The 17,242-nt window shown below is 35.6% G+C and overlaps 1 protein-coding gene and 1 gene segment (V, D, J or C); both read left to right on the plus strand.

Annotated features, from left to right (window-relative positions):
* Window positions 1-17,242, plus strand: part of LOC107512345 (immunoglobulin kappa light chain-like) — a 69,377-nt gene that overhangs the window by 26,898 nt on the left and 25,237 nt on the right. The gene's annotated exons all lie outside the window — the stretch shown is intronic.
* LOC118605114 lies at window positions 6,318-7,231 on the plus strand. The segment is given in 2 exon segments: window positions 6,318-6,406; window positions 6,613-7,231. Coding segments are annotated over 2 exon segments (366 nt in total).

The following is a 17,242-nucleotide window of genomic DNA, read 5'->3' on the forward strand; positions in this document are numbered from 1 at the left end:
CTTTTAACAGCAAATGTGAATAGCAGTAAGGCAGAGATGGCCAGCTCCCAGTCATTCTCATAAAGAGTCATACTTGCATATTTTAAAAGCTGCTGCCTTTTAAATTACAAATGAAACTATAGACAGTACTTAAATGAATGAGTATGACTGTACATCAGTACATTTTATTTATAGACACTGAAATTTTAATTTCACGTGATTTTCTTGTGTTATATAACATTAGTCTGTTTTTTATTTTTCTCGAACATTAAAATGAAAAAGCCAGTATTAATTTGGGAGTAGCACAAATCAGGCAGTGAGCTTAATGAGGCCCAAGGGCCATAGTTTGACAATTCTTGATCTATAATATTGCTTTTCTGGCTGGGCTGACACCATTTTTTCTCTAAGCCATGGGTTAGGCAGGAATTATGACTTTGTCTAAAAGAGGAGGGTATTGAGATTGAGAATGGGCACAATATTGGTACTGGCTTATATCTGATAGGCTATACATAGTTCTCCAGCTAGAATTCAGGTGCCCTTCTTCCAAACGTATTTTTCTCCTTCTGTAATAACACCATGAAGTGCCTCTTTCCGTATTAAAGAGAGAACTTGAAGATACAGATATCTAAAGGACTTGCTCTTTTTCCATTTTCCCTCACTCAAATCCAGATTTCAATTGTCTAAGCCTGTGGGGAGAATAGTGCTGAGCTGTAGTGAATATTTTCTATAACAAGAGGAAGACTAATGCTTTGAGGATGATGTTTGCTCTATTCTACGGATTCACTGAGAGAAGAACGGTATACATATGGATGAACATTCGCATAAAGCCCCACTCCTTGTCATAGGATTTAGCAAGTGAGAAGGGTAGCTAATTTTCAGCTCAACTAATTCCCCTTAACTGAGCACATGTTTGCAGTACAAAACTGCATAACAGAGCACCTCTGAGTTCCCACACTTTGCTTCTTAACGATTATTTCTTGATTTTATCCCTACTATTCAGAGACGTCAAATATGAGCACTAATCATAACCTCTATTGAGGAATCGGCTTTAAACAAAAAGAAGGGAGAGATATGCTATCCTCATCATGACAAAGATTATATTCTATATTCAATTTTTCTAGGTGACTCTGTAGGTAAGTGATATATCAATAAAAACAGAACAATGAGAATGGTAATGTTATGATTTCATTGAAAAAATACAGCTATATGTATTTACTACTAGTAAGGTGTTACCTAATAAATGGTGGTAGAAGTATCTGCTCTGCAGTGTTTATTCTTTTCCAAAAACAATAGTGACTCTGTTGCATTAATAAGAATATCAATTCAGAATTAATGATAAAATTGGAAATTCCAGGAGTCAGGATTTTCTTTTTTAATATATGACATCATGTTTGGAAAGGATACATCTTATTGACTCAGCATCCCTTTCTGCTTTTCTCTTTGGAAAGCTGTCACCATTATCTACAGAACCTGTCAGACAGTGATTAATAATAGAGGCTATAACATCATACAGTGGTGCCAAGAAAAAACAGGCTAAGTATCACACCTAGTATTACATTATATAGGTCAATTTTATGCCTGTCTGTGGTGCCCCCATGGTAGTGACAGTTAAAATAACTGTACCACAGGCTTTACCTTGTCAATCATAAACAAAAAGTCAACTAGGTATTCCATCAGCAAAAAGGATATTCAGGAAAAATAAAAGATTGTGATGTGAAACATGCAGCCATGGTAAGCTATCTGCAAGTCCCCAAGACAAAGACAAAGAAAAAGGGGAAGAAAGGTTAAAAGGAAGAGCTGTGTAATCACGGAGTTATTTTTGTAGAGTTTTTGTGATGGATATAGGCTATAAGAGCTTCAACTACAGACCTTCTTGATTCCTATGTTGGTTAAGGTCTCTGTCATTTAGTTTGACAAACTTCTCAATCAATAGTCTGGAAGCTAATAAAATTTTCAATTTTCGATGTCAACAGGTCAATAAAGCAACATTTCCAGGGCTCAGTCAGACTTATGACTCTCCCATTCTGTGACAACTCTAAGGAAGGGGGTCTTAATTTAGTCCCTTGGTTTATAAACCTTTGTACAATTCATGGTCTTCAATATGATAGCTAAGAAAATGACAAAGAAAACACTGTCTTTGATGGTGACACAATTTTGATCATTCATTAAAATTCTTTTTATCTATTAAGAGCAAGTTGATTATAAAAGTTATATGGAAATTTAGTAGACAAAAAAAAAGTAAAGGCAAGATTTAAGAAGAACAAAGTTATAGAACTACAATAGCCAGAATGAGTAAAAATATTTTTTCTATTCATTGATACAGTTTTTTTTATGCAAGCTGCGTTGTAGTACAGAATAAAAATATTTCCGTGTTGTATATATTGGCTTTACAAATATGGTTTGAATCATCACGTGAACTGTTTCTTTTAGACTAGATCATGCAGAGAACATTTTTAAATAAAAGTGACTTAATTTTGACATTAAAAGGTAAGACAATGAAAAGAACACACAGACCAATGTCATTTCTAAATATCAATGTATAAACAATAAATAAAATATTAAAGTTTTCTTCCACTCATGAAAACAATGTGACAAGATATAGTAAATTGCAAGAATATTAGAAATTTGCAAGAATGGAAAAATATTTAGGGAAGGAAGAAATTTTTCTATACCCATCTAGGTTCTTCTGGCTGGTCTAAGAATTAAATTGACACAGGCAGATCAATGGTAGAAAATCAACTTTTAATATGTATGCATGGAGAATTCACATAAGCATGGAAATTTCAAAGATAATAAGGTGAATGAGGTATATATGTCATTCTGGACTAAGGAGAAGATAGAAAGAGCCTGCAGCTTTAAAGGGAAATAAGGCAATTCACAGGTGGTAAGAAAATAATGTTTAGTAATCAAATGTTTGCTAGGCCATCTAGGGACAAAGGGTCACAGAGAGAACTTTAGTCAAATAGGCCTTACTAGGTTCCTGTTGTCTGCCACACCTAGTTTATATTACATTATGGTTATCCATGGCAATAATTTTTCCTAGAAAAGGCCTTCTGTCTTACATTCTTTCAGCCAGTTTGGAGGAAGATCAAAAGACCCTCCCAAGACTCTTGTTTCTTAAAAATAAAATAATACTCATTCCAAAGAGACACTTATTTTTAGGGTGGCAAATTTTGCTTCCCTACAAATACTTCGAACTTAGAAAATCTATATAAATAAACTGGAGTTTCTTTCTATTTGCTTGATACTGTATCATACTGAAGTGGTTAGTACAGCATTGGCAATTGTGCAGTAAATCCTTGGGAAGGGTTGAGGGCAAGATAGTCCTTGTCACATAGACAAAATGCACCTGCATGAATACCTCAGAATGTTGTTCTTTTCTGCTAAAAGAACTGAGAGCAAGAAGTTTTTTTGATTTTCTGAAGTCAAGTATTGGTAGTGCGGTGTGGTATAATTGAAACTCATCTTAAAAGTTGTGGCTGCTGAAAAAGAATGAAACTAGACTGTTGTCTATCACCACACACCATTAACTCAAAATGGATTAAAGACCTGAATGTAAAACCTGAGACAATAAAATGTATAGAAGAAAACATAGGAACTAAACTCAAGTACCTTGGACTTAAAGAGAATTTTATGAATTTGACCTCAAAGGCAAGGGAAGTAAAAGCTAAAATAAATGAATGGAACTACATCAAACTAAAAAGCTTCTGTTCAGCAGAAGAAATCTTCAACAAGGTAAAGAGAGAACCATCCAAATGGGAAAATATATTTGCAAGCAACACCTCCGATAAGAGCCAAATATCCAAAATATACAAAAAACTCATAACAACAACAAAAACAAACGATCCAATCAAAAAATGAGGAGAGGACCTGAACAGACTCTTCTCCCTAGAGGACATATAAATGGCCAACAAGTATTTGAAAAGATGCTCAACATCACTAGCTATTAGGAAAATGCAAATCAAAACCACAATGAGATACCATCTCACACCTGTTAGAATAGCTATAGTCAACAGGACAAGTAATAACAAATGCTGGAGAGGATGCGGAGAAAAAGGAACCCTCATACGCTGCTGGTGGGACTGCAAATTGGTACAGCCACTATGGAAAACAGTATGGAGGGTCCTCAAAAAACTAAGAATTGATCTACCATATGATTCAGCAATCCCTCTACTGGGTATTTACCCCAAAGACTTGAAACTTATATCCAAAAAGATCTGCACATCGATATTTATAGCAGCATTATTCGCAGTGGCCAGGACATGGAAGCAACTGAAGTGTCCTATGATAAATGACTGGATAAAGAAGCTGTGGTACATATATGCAATGGACTGTTACTCAGCCATAAGAAGAGATGAAATACTGCCATTTGTGACAACATGGATGAACTTCGAGATAATCATGCTAAGCGAAATAAGCCAGACAGAAAAGGTTGACAATCACATAATATCACTTATATGTGGGATTTAAACCTACAAGCAACGAATGAACAGGACAAACAGAGACTCATGTACATGGACAATAGACTAGTGGTTACCAGAGGGGTGGGTGGAATGGGGAGGGGAGAGAAAAAAGCATTATAGCTGGACATCAAGGAAATGGACACGACCTTCTAAGCAACTGCATAGGAGCAAATGAACATCCCAAAAAACTGTCACTGACAGAGGAGATATGAGGTTATATGGGTATTTTACATAAGAAAAAAAATGGTAAAAACAAACCCTTCCTCTTCTCCTCCGCCCCACAAAAAAAAAATCCCACAGATTTTACAATGTAAAACTCAAATAAAAAATTATAAGATCTAATACTCGAAGTTGAAGGTGATTTACAATCAAGATGCCTCCCGCATGGACTGTCTTCTAAGAAGATCAGTTATGCAGCATTGTAAATTTCACCATGGTGATGATGATACCTAGATTCAGAATAAAACATTTTTGATCACATTGATAGATGTGTTAATGGAGCACAAGAGTCAGAGTCTGCTTTGGCTAGAGATTTGTTCAAGGGCCTTAGGGATTTACAAACTAGAAACACAACTAAGCAATACCCAGAGTGTTCTGGAGAAGAATGTAAAGATAAGTATTCTCAGAGTAAAAACTACAGTCTTGAGAAATACAATGAATCCTGCATTTTTAGCTCACAGATTGACTCAGGATGGTAATCTTCCAGATCTCCAGTGGTCTGAATAGTGGATTCTAAGTGGTCTAGATAATGAAATATTGTTTCTTAAGCACGACAAGTGGTTGTCTATAAGAGATATATACATTTCTAGCACATAAAAATTATTTCTTCAGTCCTTCAGAGGTTTAACCTATAAAATTTAGATACATCCAGGCACTGCTACACAACTGAAATTTCAAAAGTTTATGTTCCTAGGCTATTTAAATGAAGAATAGAATTGTTTCCTCGTGTCTCAGTCTACTTGATTTTAATAATTTAGCAGCTTTACAATAGTGTCTCCATTTCATTTGTTCACTCATTTCCTCAGATGATATAAAGCTATATGATGAAATTTTATATACATGACTATTTTTAAATCAAGAAAATTATTTGTTTATTGTATACTAGGAATAGAGTCAGAATACAGGGTGACTATATGACTTTTCACCCAAACTGAATCATTTTTAAATGATACCAATAATGACAACACTGGAACCGTATCAGGCAAAAAAGACCTAGTAACTCTCAGATATAGCAATACCATCAGAGAAAATTAAAGAGAGAAATGAGAAAAAGCTAACATAGAAAATGAGAAAAATTTAACGTTTAAAATAATAAATTTCCAAAATAAAAATATACTTCAATAAGCTGTGAGCCTTTTCTATTGCACAGTGCCCAAATAGGCACTGTATACATTTACTCCAAAGGCTTTTGCCACACACCCCCCCCACCATGGATCATAACATCTACTCTAAGTGACATATCAAGATAAAACCTTTATTTTATACTTTTCTCCAGAGCATGATATTTTACATAATTTCCAGAAATAATTATGTATTCATATTAAATTTTAAGTCTTGGAGAGTCATCTAACTTCTTGTCTTGTTCTTAGAAAGAAAATCCTATTCTTATTACAAGCTCTTAGGCCCTGAGGACAAATAAGGACCGTAAAATACAGAGGAGGTTTTACTTTACAAACATTGAGAAAAAGCTCCTCTGGGGCTGAATCCAAAGTTACCCCTGATGTGAACACCCAGGAGGAACTGAGACCTACAGAGACACTGACTCTGCAGCTGCAAACCCATACCAGACCAATCTTTCACTTATTTGCATGTTTTCCCCCAGAGTACATTTCTACTCTTCAGAATTCTCATTAAAAAGCTTGCTCAGTGATTCTGGGGAGGTGTGGGGAAGCCTCAGGCACTACCTGGATTGAACATGGGTGTCTTGATTCAGCTCTTCTGCCTTCTGTTGCTCTGGCTCCCAGGTAAGGAGGGGCCCACAAGGAATATCCCTGAGATGATGGAAATTCTTTCTTACTAAATGTAAGGTCTTCCAGAGTTTCTGTGGATCTCTCCCCAGAGACCCAAGTGCTTTCAAGATAGGGAACAAGGGCAGCTAGAATCCCCTGGGAGGAAAATGGAGCAGGATCTAGTTAACAATGGTGACTTTTGTGTTTTGCTTCCTTTTCAGCTTCCAATGGGAACGCCATGTTGACCCAGTCTCCAGATCTCCTCTTTGTGTCTCTAAGAGAGAGTGCCTCCATCATTTGCACGGCTAATCAGAGCATTAGTGATTACCTAACTTGGTATCAGCAGAAACCAGGCCAGGCCCCTAAAATTCTCATCTATGATGCTGATAACCAATATTCTGGTGTCCCAGATAGGTTCCATGGAATTCAATCTGGGACAAAATTTATTCTCACAATCAGCAAGATAGAGCCTGATGATGCTGCCAGTTACTACTGCCAGCAGGATTATACAGTTCCTCTCACAGTATTACAGCCCTGAACATAAATCATCCTCCCAGGCTGATTGTGTGGTGAGGGTAGGTGTTCCAGCAGCTGCAATTTCCCCTGTGGTCTTTTTATCTGTGCAGGATCTATTTGGGAAGAGTCTGCAGGGTTCATATAAAAATTATAGTTGCAATAGTTAGTATTGTCAAACTTTTTATTATATTCATAGTGGTAGATCCTGAAATGTTATTGTGGTTCAAGTTTACATTTCCCTGATGATTAGTGATGTTGAGTAACTTCTCATATATTTATATTTCATTAGCTATTTAGATAACTTCTTTCATGAAAAGTTCTTGTTCAAACCATATTTTGGTTTTTTTTAAAGAGTTATATTTTTTTCTCAATTGAAAAGTTAAAAAAATTTTTTTTCAACTAGAGTTGACATTGAATGTTATATTAGTTTCAGTCGTAGAACATAGTGGTTAGACATTTATACAATTTACGAAAAGATCCCCCTGATAAGTCTGGTACCCACCTGGTACCATATACATAGTTATTGCAATATTATCGACTAATCCCTATGCTGTACTTCATATCCCCATGACGATTTTTAACTGCCAATTTGTACTTCTTAATCCTTTCACTTTTTTTACCTGGCCTACAAAACCCTTTCACCTGGCAATCATCAGTTTATTCTCTGCATCTATGAGTTTATTTGTTTTTTAGATTCCACATATAAGTGAAATCATATGGTATTTGTCTTTCTCAGTATAACCTATTTTACTCAGCATAATACCCTTAGGTCCATCCATGTTGTCGCAAATGGTAAGATTTCATTCTTTCTCATGGATGAATAAAATTCTGTTTTATTTATATACCACATCTTCTTTATCTATTTGTCTTTTGTTTGGAGAATTTAGTTCATTTACATTAAAAGTAATTATTGATAGCTATGTAGTTATTGCAATTTTATTAATTGTTTTCTTATGGTTTTTGTAGTTCTTCTCTGTTTCTTTTTTATTCTCTTACTCTCTTCTCGTGGGTGTTGGTGACTTTTTGTAGTATTGTGTTTGAATTTCTGTTTATTTCTTGTATATTTCTTGTAGATTTGGGGTTTGTGGTTACCATGCTCTTCTTATATACCAAACTATTTCTATGTCAGTCTATTTTAAGTTGATGGTTGCTTAGGATCAAACACATTCTAAACTCAACCCCTCCACAATTGTGTTTTTGTCATTATTTTTTACTTTTTTGAAGGCGGTGTGTCTGTGTGTATCACTTAATTTACTGTTGTAATTACACATGATTTTCTTACTTTTGCCTTTGAATCTTTTTACTAGCTTTACTGTTGGTTGATCTACCATTTTTATCATATGTTTGCCTTTATCAATAAAAAAAAATTGCCATATTTTCTTATTCATATTTTTACTTTTCTTCTTTTTCTTCTTAAAGGAGCCCCTTTAACATTTCTCATACTATGGGTTTAGTGGCGATGAACTCCTTTAGCTTTTTTTTTATCTGGAAAGCTCTTAATCTTTCCTTCAGTTCTAAACAATAGCCTTGCAGGGTAGAATAATCTTGATTATAGGTCCTTGCTTTTCATAACTTGGAATATTTTATACCAATCTCTTCTGGCCAGCAAAGTTTCTGTTGAGAAATAAGCTGACAATCTTATGGAAGCTCCCTTGTAGATAACTAACTACTTTTCTCTTGCTGTTTCTAATATTTTCTCTTTGTCTTTAACCATTGGCATTTTAATTGTGATGTGTCGTGCTGTGGGTCTATTTGGGTTTATCTCATTTGGGACTTTCTGCTATTCCTGGATTTGTATATCTAATTCCTTCGGCAGTTTAGGAAAGTTTTCAGTAATTATTTCTTCAAATAGATTTTTAATTCCTTTCTTCACTTTCTAGCACTCGAATAATGTGAATGTTGTTATGCTTGATGTTGTCCCAGAGGTTCTTTAAACTATCTTCATTTTAAAAATTCTTTTTTCATTTTGCTGTTACAGATGAGAGTTTTCTACTACCTTGTCTTCCAAATCTCCGATTCAGTCCTCTGTTTCACATAATCTGCTATTGATTTTATCTAATGTATTCTTCATTTCAGTTATTGTATTCTTCATTTCTGGCTGGTGTTTTTTTTTTTTTTTATGTTTTCTGTCTCTTCGTTGAAATTCTCACTGAGATGATCTATTCTTTCCCTAAATTAATTGAGCATCCTTATAACCATTGTTTTGAACTCCGCATCTAGTATATCATTTACCTCCATTTTATTTAGTTCTTTTTGCAGAGTTTTGTTCTGTTCTTTCATTTGGAACATATATGTCACTTTATTTTGTCCGCCTCCTTATATTTTTTCTATGTGTTATGTAAATCTGCTACATCTCTCAGTTCTGACAAAATGGCTTTATGTAGTAGGTGTCTTGTGGGGCCCAGTGGTACAGTCTTCCTCTTTACCTAAGCTGAGAGCTCCATAGGTGTCCTTTGTGTGTCTTGTGTGTGCTCTCCTGTTGTCATTGAGCTTTGATTGATGTTGGCACATCAATAAGTGGGATTAACCCTAAAGCTGACTGACTTGAGGACTGGCTGTAACTACAGTAGACAAGCTGTTATATGATGGCTGACACCACAGAGCAGGATTCATTTTAACAGGGCTCTGGTGCCTGTTGAGTCCAACCTTTGGGTGTATTATTTGTGGAGTTAATTGGGTGGTGCTCTGGTGTGGTCTGAAGCTAGCCACTGGGTATGTTGGTTCTGGGGCCTCTTGGGAGGGTCTCTAGTGCAGGCCAAGGTCAGTCACTACCTGTGTCTAGCCCAGGGTCACCTGGTGCAAACTACATAGTGATCTGAAGTTGGTAGCTGTCTGTGCTGGGCTTGGAGGCACCTGTGAGTGGTTACACTGTGAATCAAGGTTGGCTACCATAAGTGCTGTGCTTGGGGTTGCTAAGCAAGAGGTGCAGGGCATGCTGAGCCAGTTGCTGCTTATTTGAGGTTTGTGGACAGCTGAGAGACTTTAGATAATTCAGCAGCATTGGCCCAGGGTAGCCCCTTGGATAGATTAGCCTCTGAAACAGTTTTGGGTAGGGCCCAATAATTGGGTGGGGCAGGGTCTCAGAGAATCACCAGGGTAGAGTGAAAGCAGTGTTAGCCAGGTTGATGAAGACTCGAATTTGGGGAAGTACTCAACAAAAGAATAATGGCTTTTGCTGGCACCTTAGTCCCAGAGAAAGCTGCCCTTCCAGCCCTCAAACTGAAGCCAGACAATTACTTCTTGCTCTTATGTCCCTGTTACTTTTTGAGGTGCTGTACTTTCTCTGGAGCTTAGGACAAGTGCTTGTAAGTCTGAACTCAGGTCCCTTAAGAGGACAACTAGGTCTACAGCAGCCTTCCATCTCACCCATACTAAGTTCCTACTGATAATCACAGCCAGATGTTGTGGGCACTTCTCTTCCTGGCACTGGTGCTTCAAGCTATGTGGGGTTAGGACTCCCCGCTCCTCAGTGAGATATCTCTCCCAATTCTTAACTGACACATGTAGATGTGGGACCAGCTCATTTTATATCTCTGCCTCTCCAACCAGTCTCTACAAAGCTTATCTTTTATATCTTTAGTTATAGAAGTTCTGTTCAGCCATTCTTCAAGTGGTTCTCAAGGGTGATTGTTCTATAATTTAACTGTAATTTTGATGTGGTTGTGGGAGGAGGCAAACGCAATATTTACCAACTCTGCCAACTTGACCAGGTTTTTCTTTTAATGGTACATTTAGAGTATTATTTTTCTAATATGCCAGTGAAATTTGTGGATCTATGCTTACATTTCGATCATTATATTTCTTTTCTTTTTTTTCATTTTCATCCTGAGATCTGTTTTTTCTTTATTGATTATTCAAAACACTATACAAAATTTCTGTAATCTACATAAGATTGTGTTGTTTCATTCCTTTGTTTTCTCGTTTTTATTTCTCTCTATTTTTCTTTTTTTGTTTTTATTCTTTCTTTTTCCTAATCTTTCTAAATGAGAGTTTGTTAAATGATTGCAATTAATAGTAATAATCAATAATGACTTAATTATAATTTTTAGTTTGTGTCCATGGTGCACTTTCATTATTAGTACATGTGTGGCTTTCTTTCCTTCCTTCCTTCCCTCCTTCCTTCTCTCTTTCCTTCCTTCCTTCCTTCCTTCCTTCCTTCCTTCCTTCCTTCCTTCCTTCCTTCCTTCCTTCTTTCCTTTCAACACACTAATTTATTTATTTGCTAATTTTAACAATGTAAATAACTTCTGTATCTCTTCCACAGAAAATGTAAGATAGGACAATTACATATCTGGTTGAGATTCTCCAAAATCCCTAATACCTAGCATCTCTCATCAAATTAATCACTATTCTGAACTTGTATTTTTGTATTTTAGTTATTTCTTCTATATGTATTCATCAAGTAATCATTTTTATTGATTTGTTTTAAACTTTATAAAATTTAAACCAAAGTAGCAAGGTTTAATTTATTTTCCTTTATGCTTAGTACTTTGTTCACCTTCTTTAAGAAGTTTTTTCTATATCCAAGGTCATAAAATATGTTTTTATACTGTTTTCTAGACATTTTTTCTTTCATATTTAGGTTAATGATTCACTTAAAAATAATATTTGTACATGGTAAATAGAGATGAGGATTCGTTTTGATGTAATATGGATATTCAATTGATCCAGTATAATTAATTCATTTAAAATGATTTCTATTACATCATAGTGGCATCATTATTGTAAATCAGATGACTGTATATATGTTGATCTGTTTCTAGTTTCCCTAAATCACTGCACTGAATTATTTGTCTGACTCTTTACTAATACCATACTATTTTATTACCGTTACTTTGATATTTGGTTGTATCAGTCCTTCGACTTTCTTCATTTTTTTTAACTTTAAAATTTTCTCCCAGCTTTATTGAAGTATAATAGATAATTATGTGCTCATATTTGCATTGTAAGATTCAATGAGTTTTTTTTCAATTATAGTTGCCATACAATAATATATTAGTTTCAGTTGTACAGCGTAGTACTTAGAGATCTATATAACCCATAGAAATCACCCTACTAAATCTGGTACCCCTCTTTTCCTTACATATTTATTACAATGTTGTTGACTATTTTCCTTATGCTACGCTTTATATCTCTATGACTATATTATATCTATCCATTTGTACTTCTTAATTCCTTTGCCATTTTTCACCATTTCTCCAAACTCCTTCCATTTAGTAGCCTTCAAAATATTCTCTGTACCTATCGGTTTGTTTCCATTTTTGTTATTGTCATTGTTTGTTTTGTTCTTTAGATTCCACAGGTACGTGAAATCATGGATTATTTGTCTTCCTCCATCTGACTAACTTCATTCAGTGCAATACCTCTAGGTCCATCAAGTTAATATATTTTTCTGTCCCCTTCCTTCTAGTCTATGTGTGTCTTTTAATCTGAAGTGAGTCTCTTGTAGGCAGCATAGATAGGAGTCTTATTTTCTTATCCATTCAGCCACCCTATCTTTTGGTCAGAGCACTAATTCTTCTCCATTTGAGATACTTGTCGACAGGAATGAAGTTATTACCATTCTTTATTCATATTTTTGATACATGTTTTTTTTTCTTCTTAAAGAAGTCCCTCCAATATCTCCTGTAACATTGGCTTGATGTTAATGAATTTCATTAGCTTATTTTTGTCTGGAAAGCTCTTTATCTGTCCTTCGACAGATAGCTTTGCTGGATAAAGTATTCTTGGTTGAAGATTCTGGGTTTTTATCACTTCGAATATTTTGCGCCAAACCCTTCTGTCCTGCATAGTTTTGTTTTCTTGTTTTCTTGTTTGTTTGTTTGTTTGAGAAACCAGGTGCCAGTCTTATGAGGGCTCCCTTGTTGGTACCTAACTGCTTTCCTCTTGCTGCTTTTAAGATTCTCTCTTTGTATTTAACCTTTGGTATTTTAATTATAATGTGTATTGGTGTGGACTTCTTTGGGTTCATTTTTGGGGGATTATCTGAGCTTCCTGCAATTGTATGCCTATCTCCTTCACCAGGTTAGGGAAATTTTCTATCACTATTTTTTCAAATAATTCTTCAACTTCTTGTTTCCCTTCAGGTACCCCTATGATCCACATGTTTTTCCATTTAATTTTGTTGCATGGGCTCCTTAAATTATTATTATGCTCTTAGCTTCTTTTTTCTTGCTGTTCTGATTGGGTGTCCTTGGCTTTCCCATCCTCTATATTGGTGATTTGATCCTCTTTTTTATCTACTCTGTTGATTCCCTCTAATATACTGTTCATCTCAGATAATGCGCTCTTCATTTCTGACTAGTCTCCTTTATCATTTTCATTTCTATTTTTATGTTTTTTTTTTAAATCTCTTTGTCAAAGTTCTCACTGAGTTCATCTGCACTTCCCTAAGTTCATTGAGCATCTTTATAACCAGTGCTTTGAACTATTCATCTGTTAGATTACTCGACTCCATTATTCTTGGAACTCTGTTTTATTCTCTGTATGGTTTCTGCTTCTTTGTCTTCCCATTTTGGCTGTCTTTCTGTGTCTGTTTCTATGTATTAAGCAAAGTTCCTAAGTCTCTCAGTCTTATTAGAACATTGAGATCTTAATTGGCATTTCCTTTATTATGAATGAGACTTATCACCTTTATATATGATTATTTCTATTTTTGCAGAAGTGACTGCTTGTCATGTTTTTTCTTACTTATTTGTACTAATTATTTTTATAGTTTTATTAGAGGTCCTTTGGTGATTATATGTGTTGCAAATATCTTCTTCTATATGCTTTAACTTTGTGATACTTTTGACACTTTTGATAATTTCAATGTAGTCCACACGATCAATCTTTTATGTGTGGTCCTCTTGTCTTTTTTGAAAAGTGATTTCATATTCCATGTTGATAAATATATTACTACTTACTATTTTCCTGAAGTTTTATCACTGTATTTTATTTTATGTATTTTCAATTTCTTCATTTTATTTAGTTTCAAGTATACAGTGCATGGGTTAGATCTCTATATAGTTTCTAAAATGATTCCCCCAATTGCTCCCTCCACCTAGCCCTGATCCTCCACCTAGCCAAAGTATTCATGTTAATTGCATTCCCTATGCCTACCACTGTATTTTAGATTATTAATCTATCTGGATTGAATTTTTTGATATAATGTGAAGTAGAGGGCCAGATTTAATTTTTTCCAACTATGAATAACAAATTAATCCATCATACTAAATTAGAAAGAACTTTTTTTTTTTTTTCACAAATCAAGTGTCCCAATAGATATAGATCTGTTTGTGGACTATGGCTTATTTCATTAGCCTATTTTCATGATAAATAGTAAATAGTAAATGGTCTCTCAATATTTATTCTTGTACTCCATGATTAATCAAATGGCTAGAATCATTTAGAAAGTTTGTTATGCTTTACCATCTGTTCTCTGAACTTGTAGTCTGAGGTCTTTATGTATCAAAAGAAAATCAGTCTCACTGAGAGATGTTTCCCCAGATGAAAGAACAACGAAGCTTTCAGAAGCATCACAGTCATATCTAGGGAACGGCTGGATCCTGAAGCTGTAAACGTTTTTGTTTAAGGCTGTAACATTGCAGTGTCCTGACCATGTGTGTCAGCAGTAAGCAGCAGCATCAACTGTCTCCACATTGCTGATGATGAGAGTAAAATCTGTCCCTGAACCACTGCCATGGAACTACATTGGTACACCTGAGGTTCAGGTGGATGTATCATAGACCAGCCCTTCATAAATCTGGCCTGGTTTCTGCTGATATCAAGCAAACTTGATTTTCGCATTGGGATTAATTTTGCAGGTGATAATTGTTTTCTCCCCTAGAAAGAACATCAGAGAGGCTGGAGATTGGATCATAGCACTGCCCAAATTCAAACCTGCAATTTCATAAGACATGCCAAAGTCAACACAAATACAGAATTTTCAAAAGAAGAATTTTTGTGTAAAGTATCAGTTTTCCTTGGAGAAAGATTCCCTTTAGATGCATATTTAATGTGACAAGACCCTCTGTGACTCCAACCCCAGCTTCCTCAGGAAGGATACTCTAAGCATAATTTCCCCTCCTTCCTTACTTTTCTCACCAGGGAGGTAGAGAAGCAGAAAGCACAAGAGCTAAGAAAAAGATCCCATCTTTCTCTGAGATCTGACCCACTCCAGCCGACCTGTCTCCTCTTTTGGAGATCCATTCATAGCAACTCTGGAAGATGAGGTTTCTCTAAGGCAGGACTAATGCAAAGCAGATTCAGTTAGAGCAGAAACTGTGTGGTCATCAGGCAGATGTTCTTGGTTTTCATTCTTCCTTATCAGCTGTAAAAGACTGGTAGTGATTTCTTAGAGCACAGTGACAACCTAAGCCAACCATACTGGAGAAACTGATGACTCCCCTCTGCACCATTCTAGCTACTCTAAAGGAAGAGGTCATTGAAAGCCAGGGCCATCTTAGAGGGCAAGTCCGAGAAAATCGTAGTGACATGAGAATACAGTAAACAAAAAATATATTGAAAGATGTGTCACAATAGAAGATTTGAGCAGCATTCTTGTGCCCTATTTTAAAGAAATTAGAGCATAAGATGTGATTGAAGGAGTTTGAGTCTTATTTGAATATAAACATAGTCCATCCTCTCTTTTGGCATATTCTATGTAGGCAGTTTGGAAAGAGGCTATATATTATCTGGGGCACACTAAGCTTGTCACAGAGGCCAATTTTGTGGTCCTAGTTTCTCCATCAAAGATTACCCTTGTTATTATTTTTCTTGTTATTATTTTTCCATTGAACTATATATTCCAGTAATTTTGATTTCAAAACTCTCATTTTCTCCTTTTTCTCATTCCCTCATTTTCTGTTTCTCATTTCCTCATTTTCCATTTTATCGACAAATAATCTATGCCTTATATCAGAAATGTGAATCAATTCACTGTTTAAATATAATTCCAATAAGGAAAACAAATTTGAATATTTTCAAGCTCTGTCGGTTTACATATTTGACATTAATAAATGGAAATTCATGTTGTTATCTTGAAACTGTGGATGTAATTTATTGACCACTCTTAGTTGTCTGGAACTCTTGCAATCTGCCTCGGTTCCATACCACTGCACGAACTTCTGGCATATTAGAAAAACCTGGATATAAGGAGAACTCTATCTAGGCATTTCTCATAAAGAATCTTAGATCACTACACGATTAGCTAGATTTTCTCATGAGTATGCAAAAAAATCCACTAGTTACCAATTTTTCTAGTTTAACTGCTGGCTGTCCTGAATCCACAGTTGGATTCAAAGAAAGATTTTTGAGCTCTAGGTATGAATCTCACCTATTTTTGCTCTGTCAGTAATGCAGGGTCTCATTCCTTCTGTCAACATCACACACAGAGTTTCAGCCTACTGAGGCTGGTCCCTAATATTCTTGTGTCAACACAAGAAAGTGTCTTAATACTCATAATAATCTTTCCTTACCCTTAAAGGTAGGATAATTGTAGCTATTAGAACTCTGTGACAATCTATTTCTGTGGTCTTGGGATGGGTGTGAGTAAGAAGAAGGACATAAAACTCAACCATCAGTGTAGAAATTGAAGAAGAAGAAATTTGAGCTGGGATACAGTGCTTATAGTTGTTGTCTGTTGAAATATATGTATTTCATAGGGGTCATTTTATAAAGCAATGAAAATTGTAATACAAGAGACAAACTCTTAATGACAGTTTTTTTTTTCCACTTTATTCTTGTGAAATTTCTCGGTTTTATCTGAAAAGACTACACCGTGACTCTTGATCATTCCCCTTCCTTTTAGTTAATTGACCTTATATGCAACATATTATTTATTTAGAAAGAAAAAAAACATATAGCTCATAGTTCCAAGCAGAATTTAGTCATTTGTTTTCTAACAAGAACCTATAACTTCCAATGATTATTCTTTATTTTACATATTATTCTCATCTTTCCTATTTCAAACTTTTAAAATCTGTAAATAAATTTATATTATAAAGAAGCCCCAAAGTGAGAAAGGGGCATGGGCAGCCTAGGCCCTTCCAGTCAGAGCAGAAGGAAGAGGGATTGAAGATGCCCAAGTTCAGATTTCTACTTTATAAATGTCCCCAAGAGCTCCCTCCCCACCCCAGGTGAGTATTCCCACTGCTTGCTGTCCTGGAGTTTGTCATGGGGCATAGTGGGTGGGCTCCCTTATTGCTAGATCCCCAGGCCCTCTGGCCCTTGAAAGGATGGTGGTTCTCCAGAGTTCCTGATTTATGCCTGTCTTTTCAACCCCACAAGTTCAGTGTGGGTGCACCTGGAAATGGGCAGACGAGGACAGGAGCAGTGAGCACCTGGATAGAGTAG

The sequence above is a fragment of the Rousettus aegyptiacus genome, unplaced genomic scaffold (genome assembly GCF_014176215.1).
Source record: "Rousettus aegyptiacus isolate mRouAeg1 unplaced genomic scaffold, mRouAeg1.p scaffold_m13_p_7, whole genome shotgun sequence".
Taxonomy (NCBI): Eukaryota; Metazoa; Chordata; class Mammalia; order Chiroptera; family Pteropodidae; genus Rousettus; species Rousettus aegyptiacus.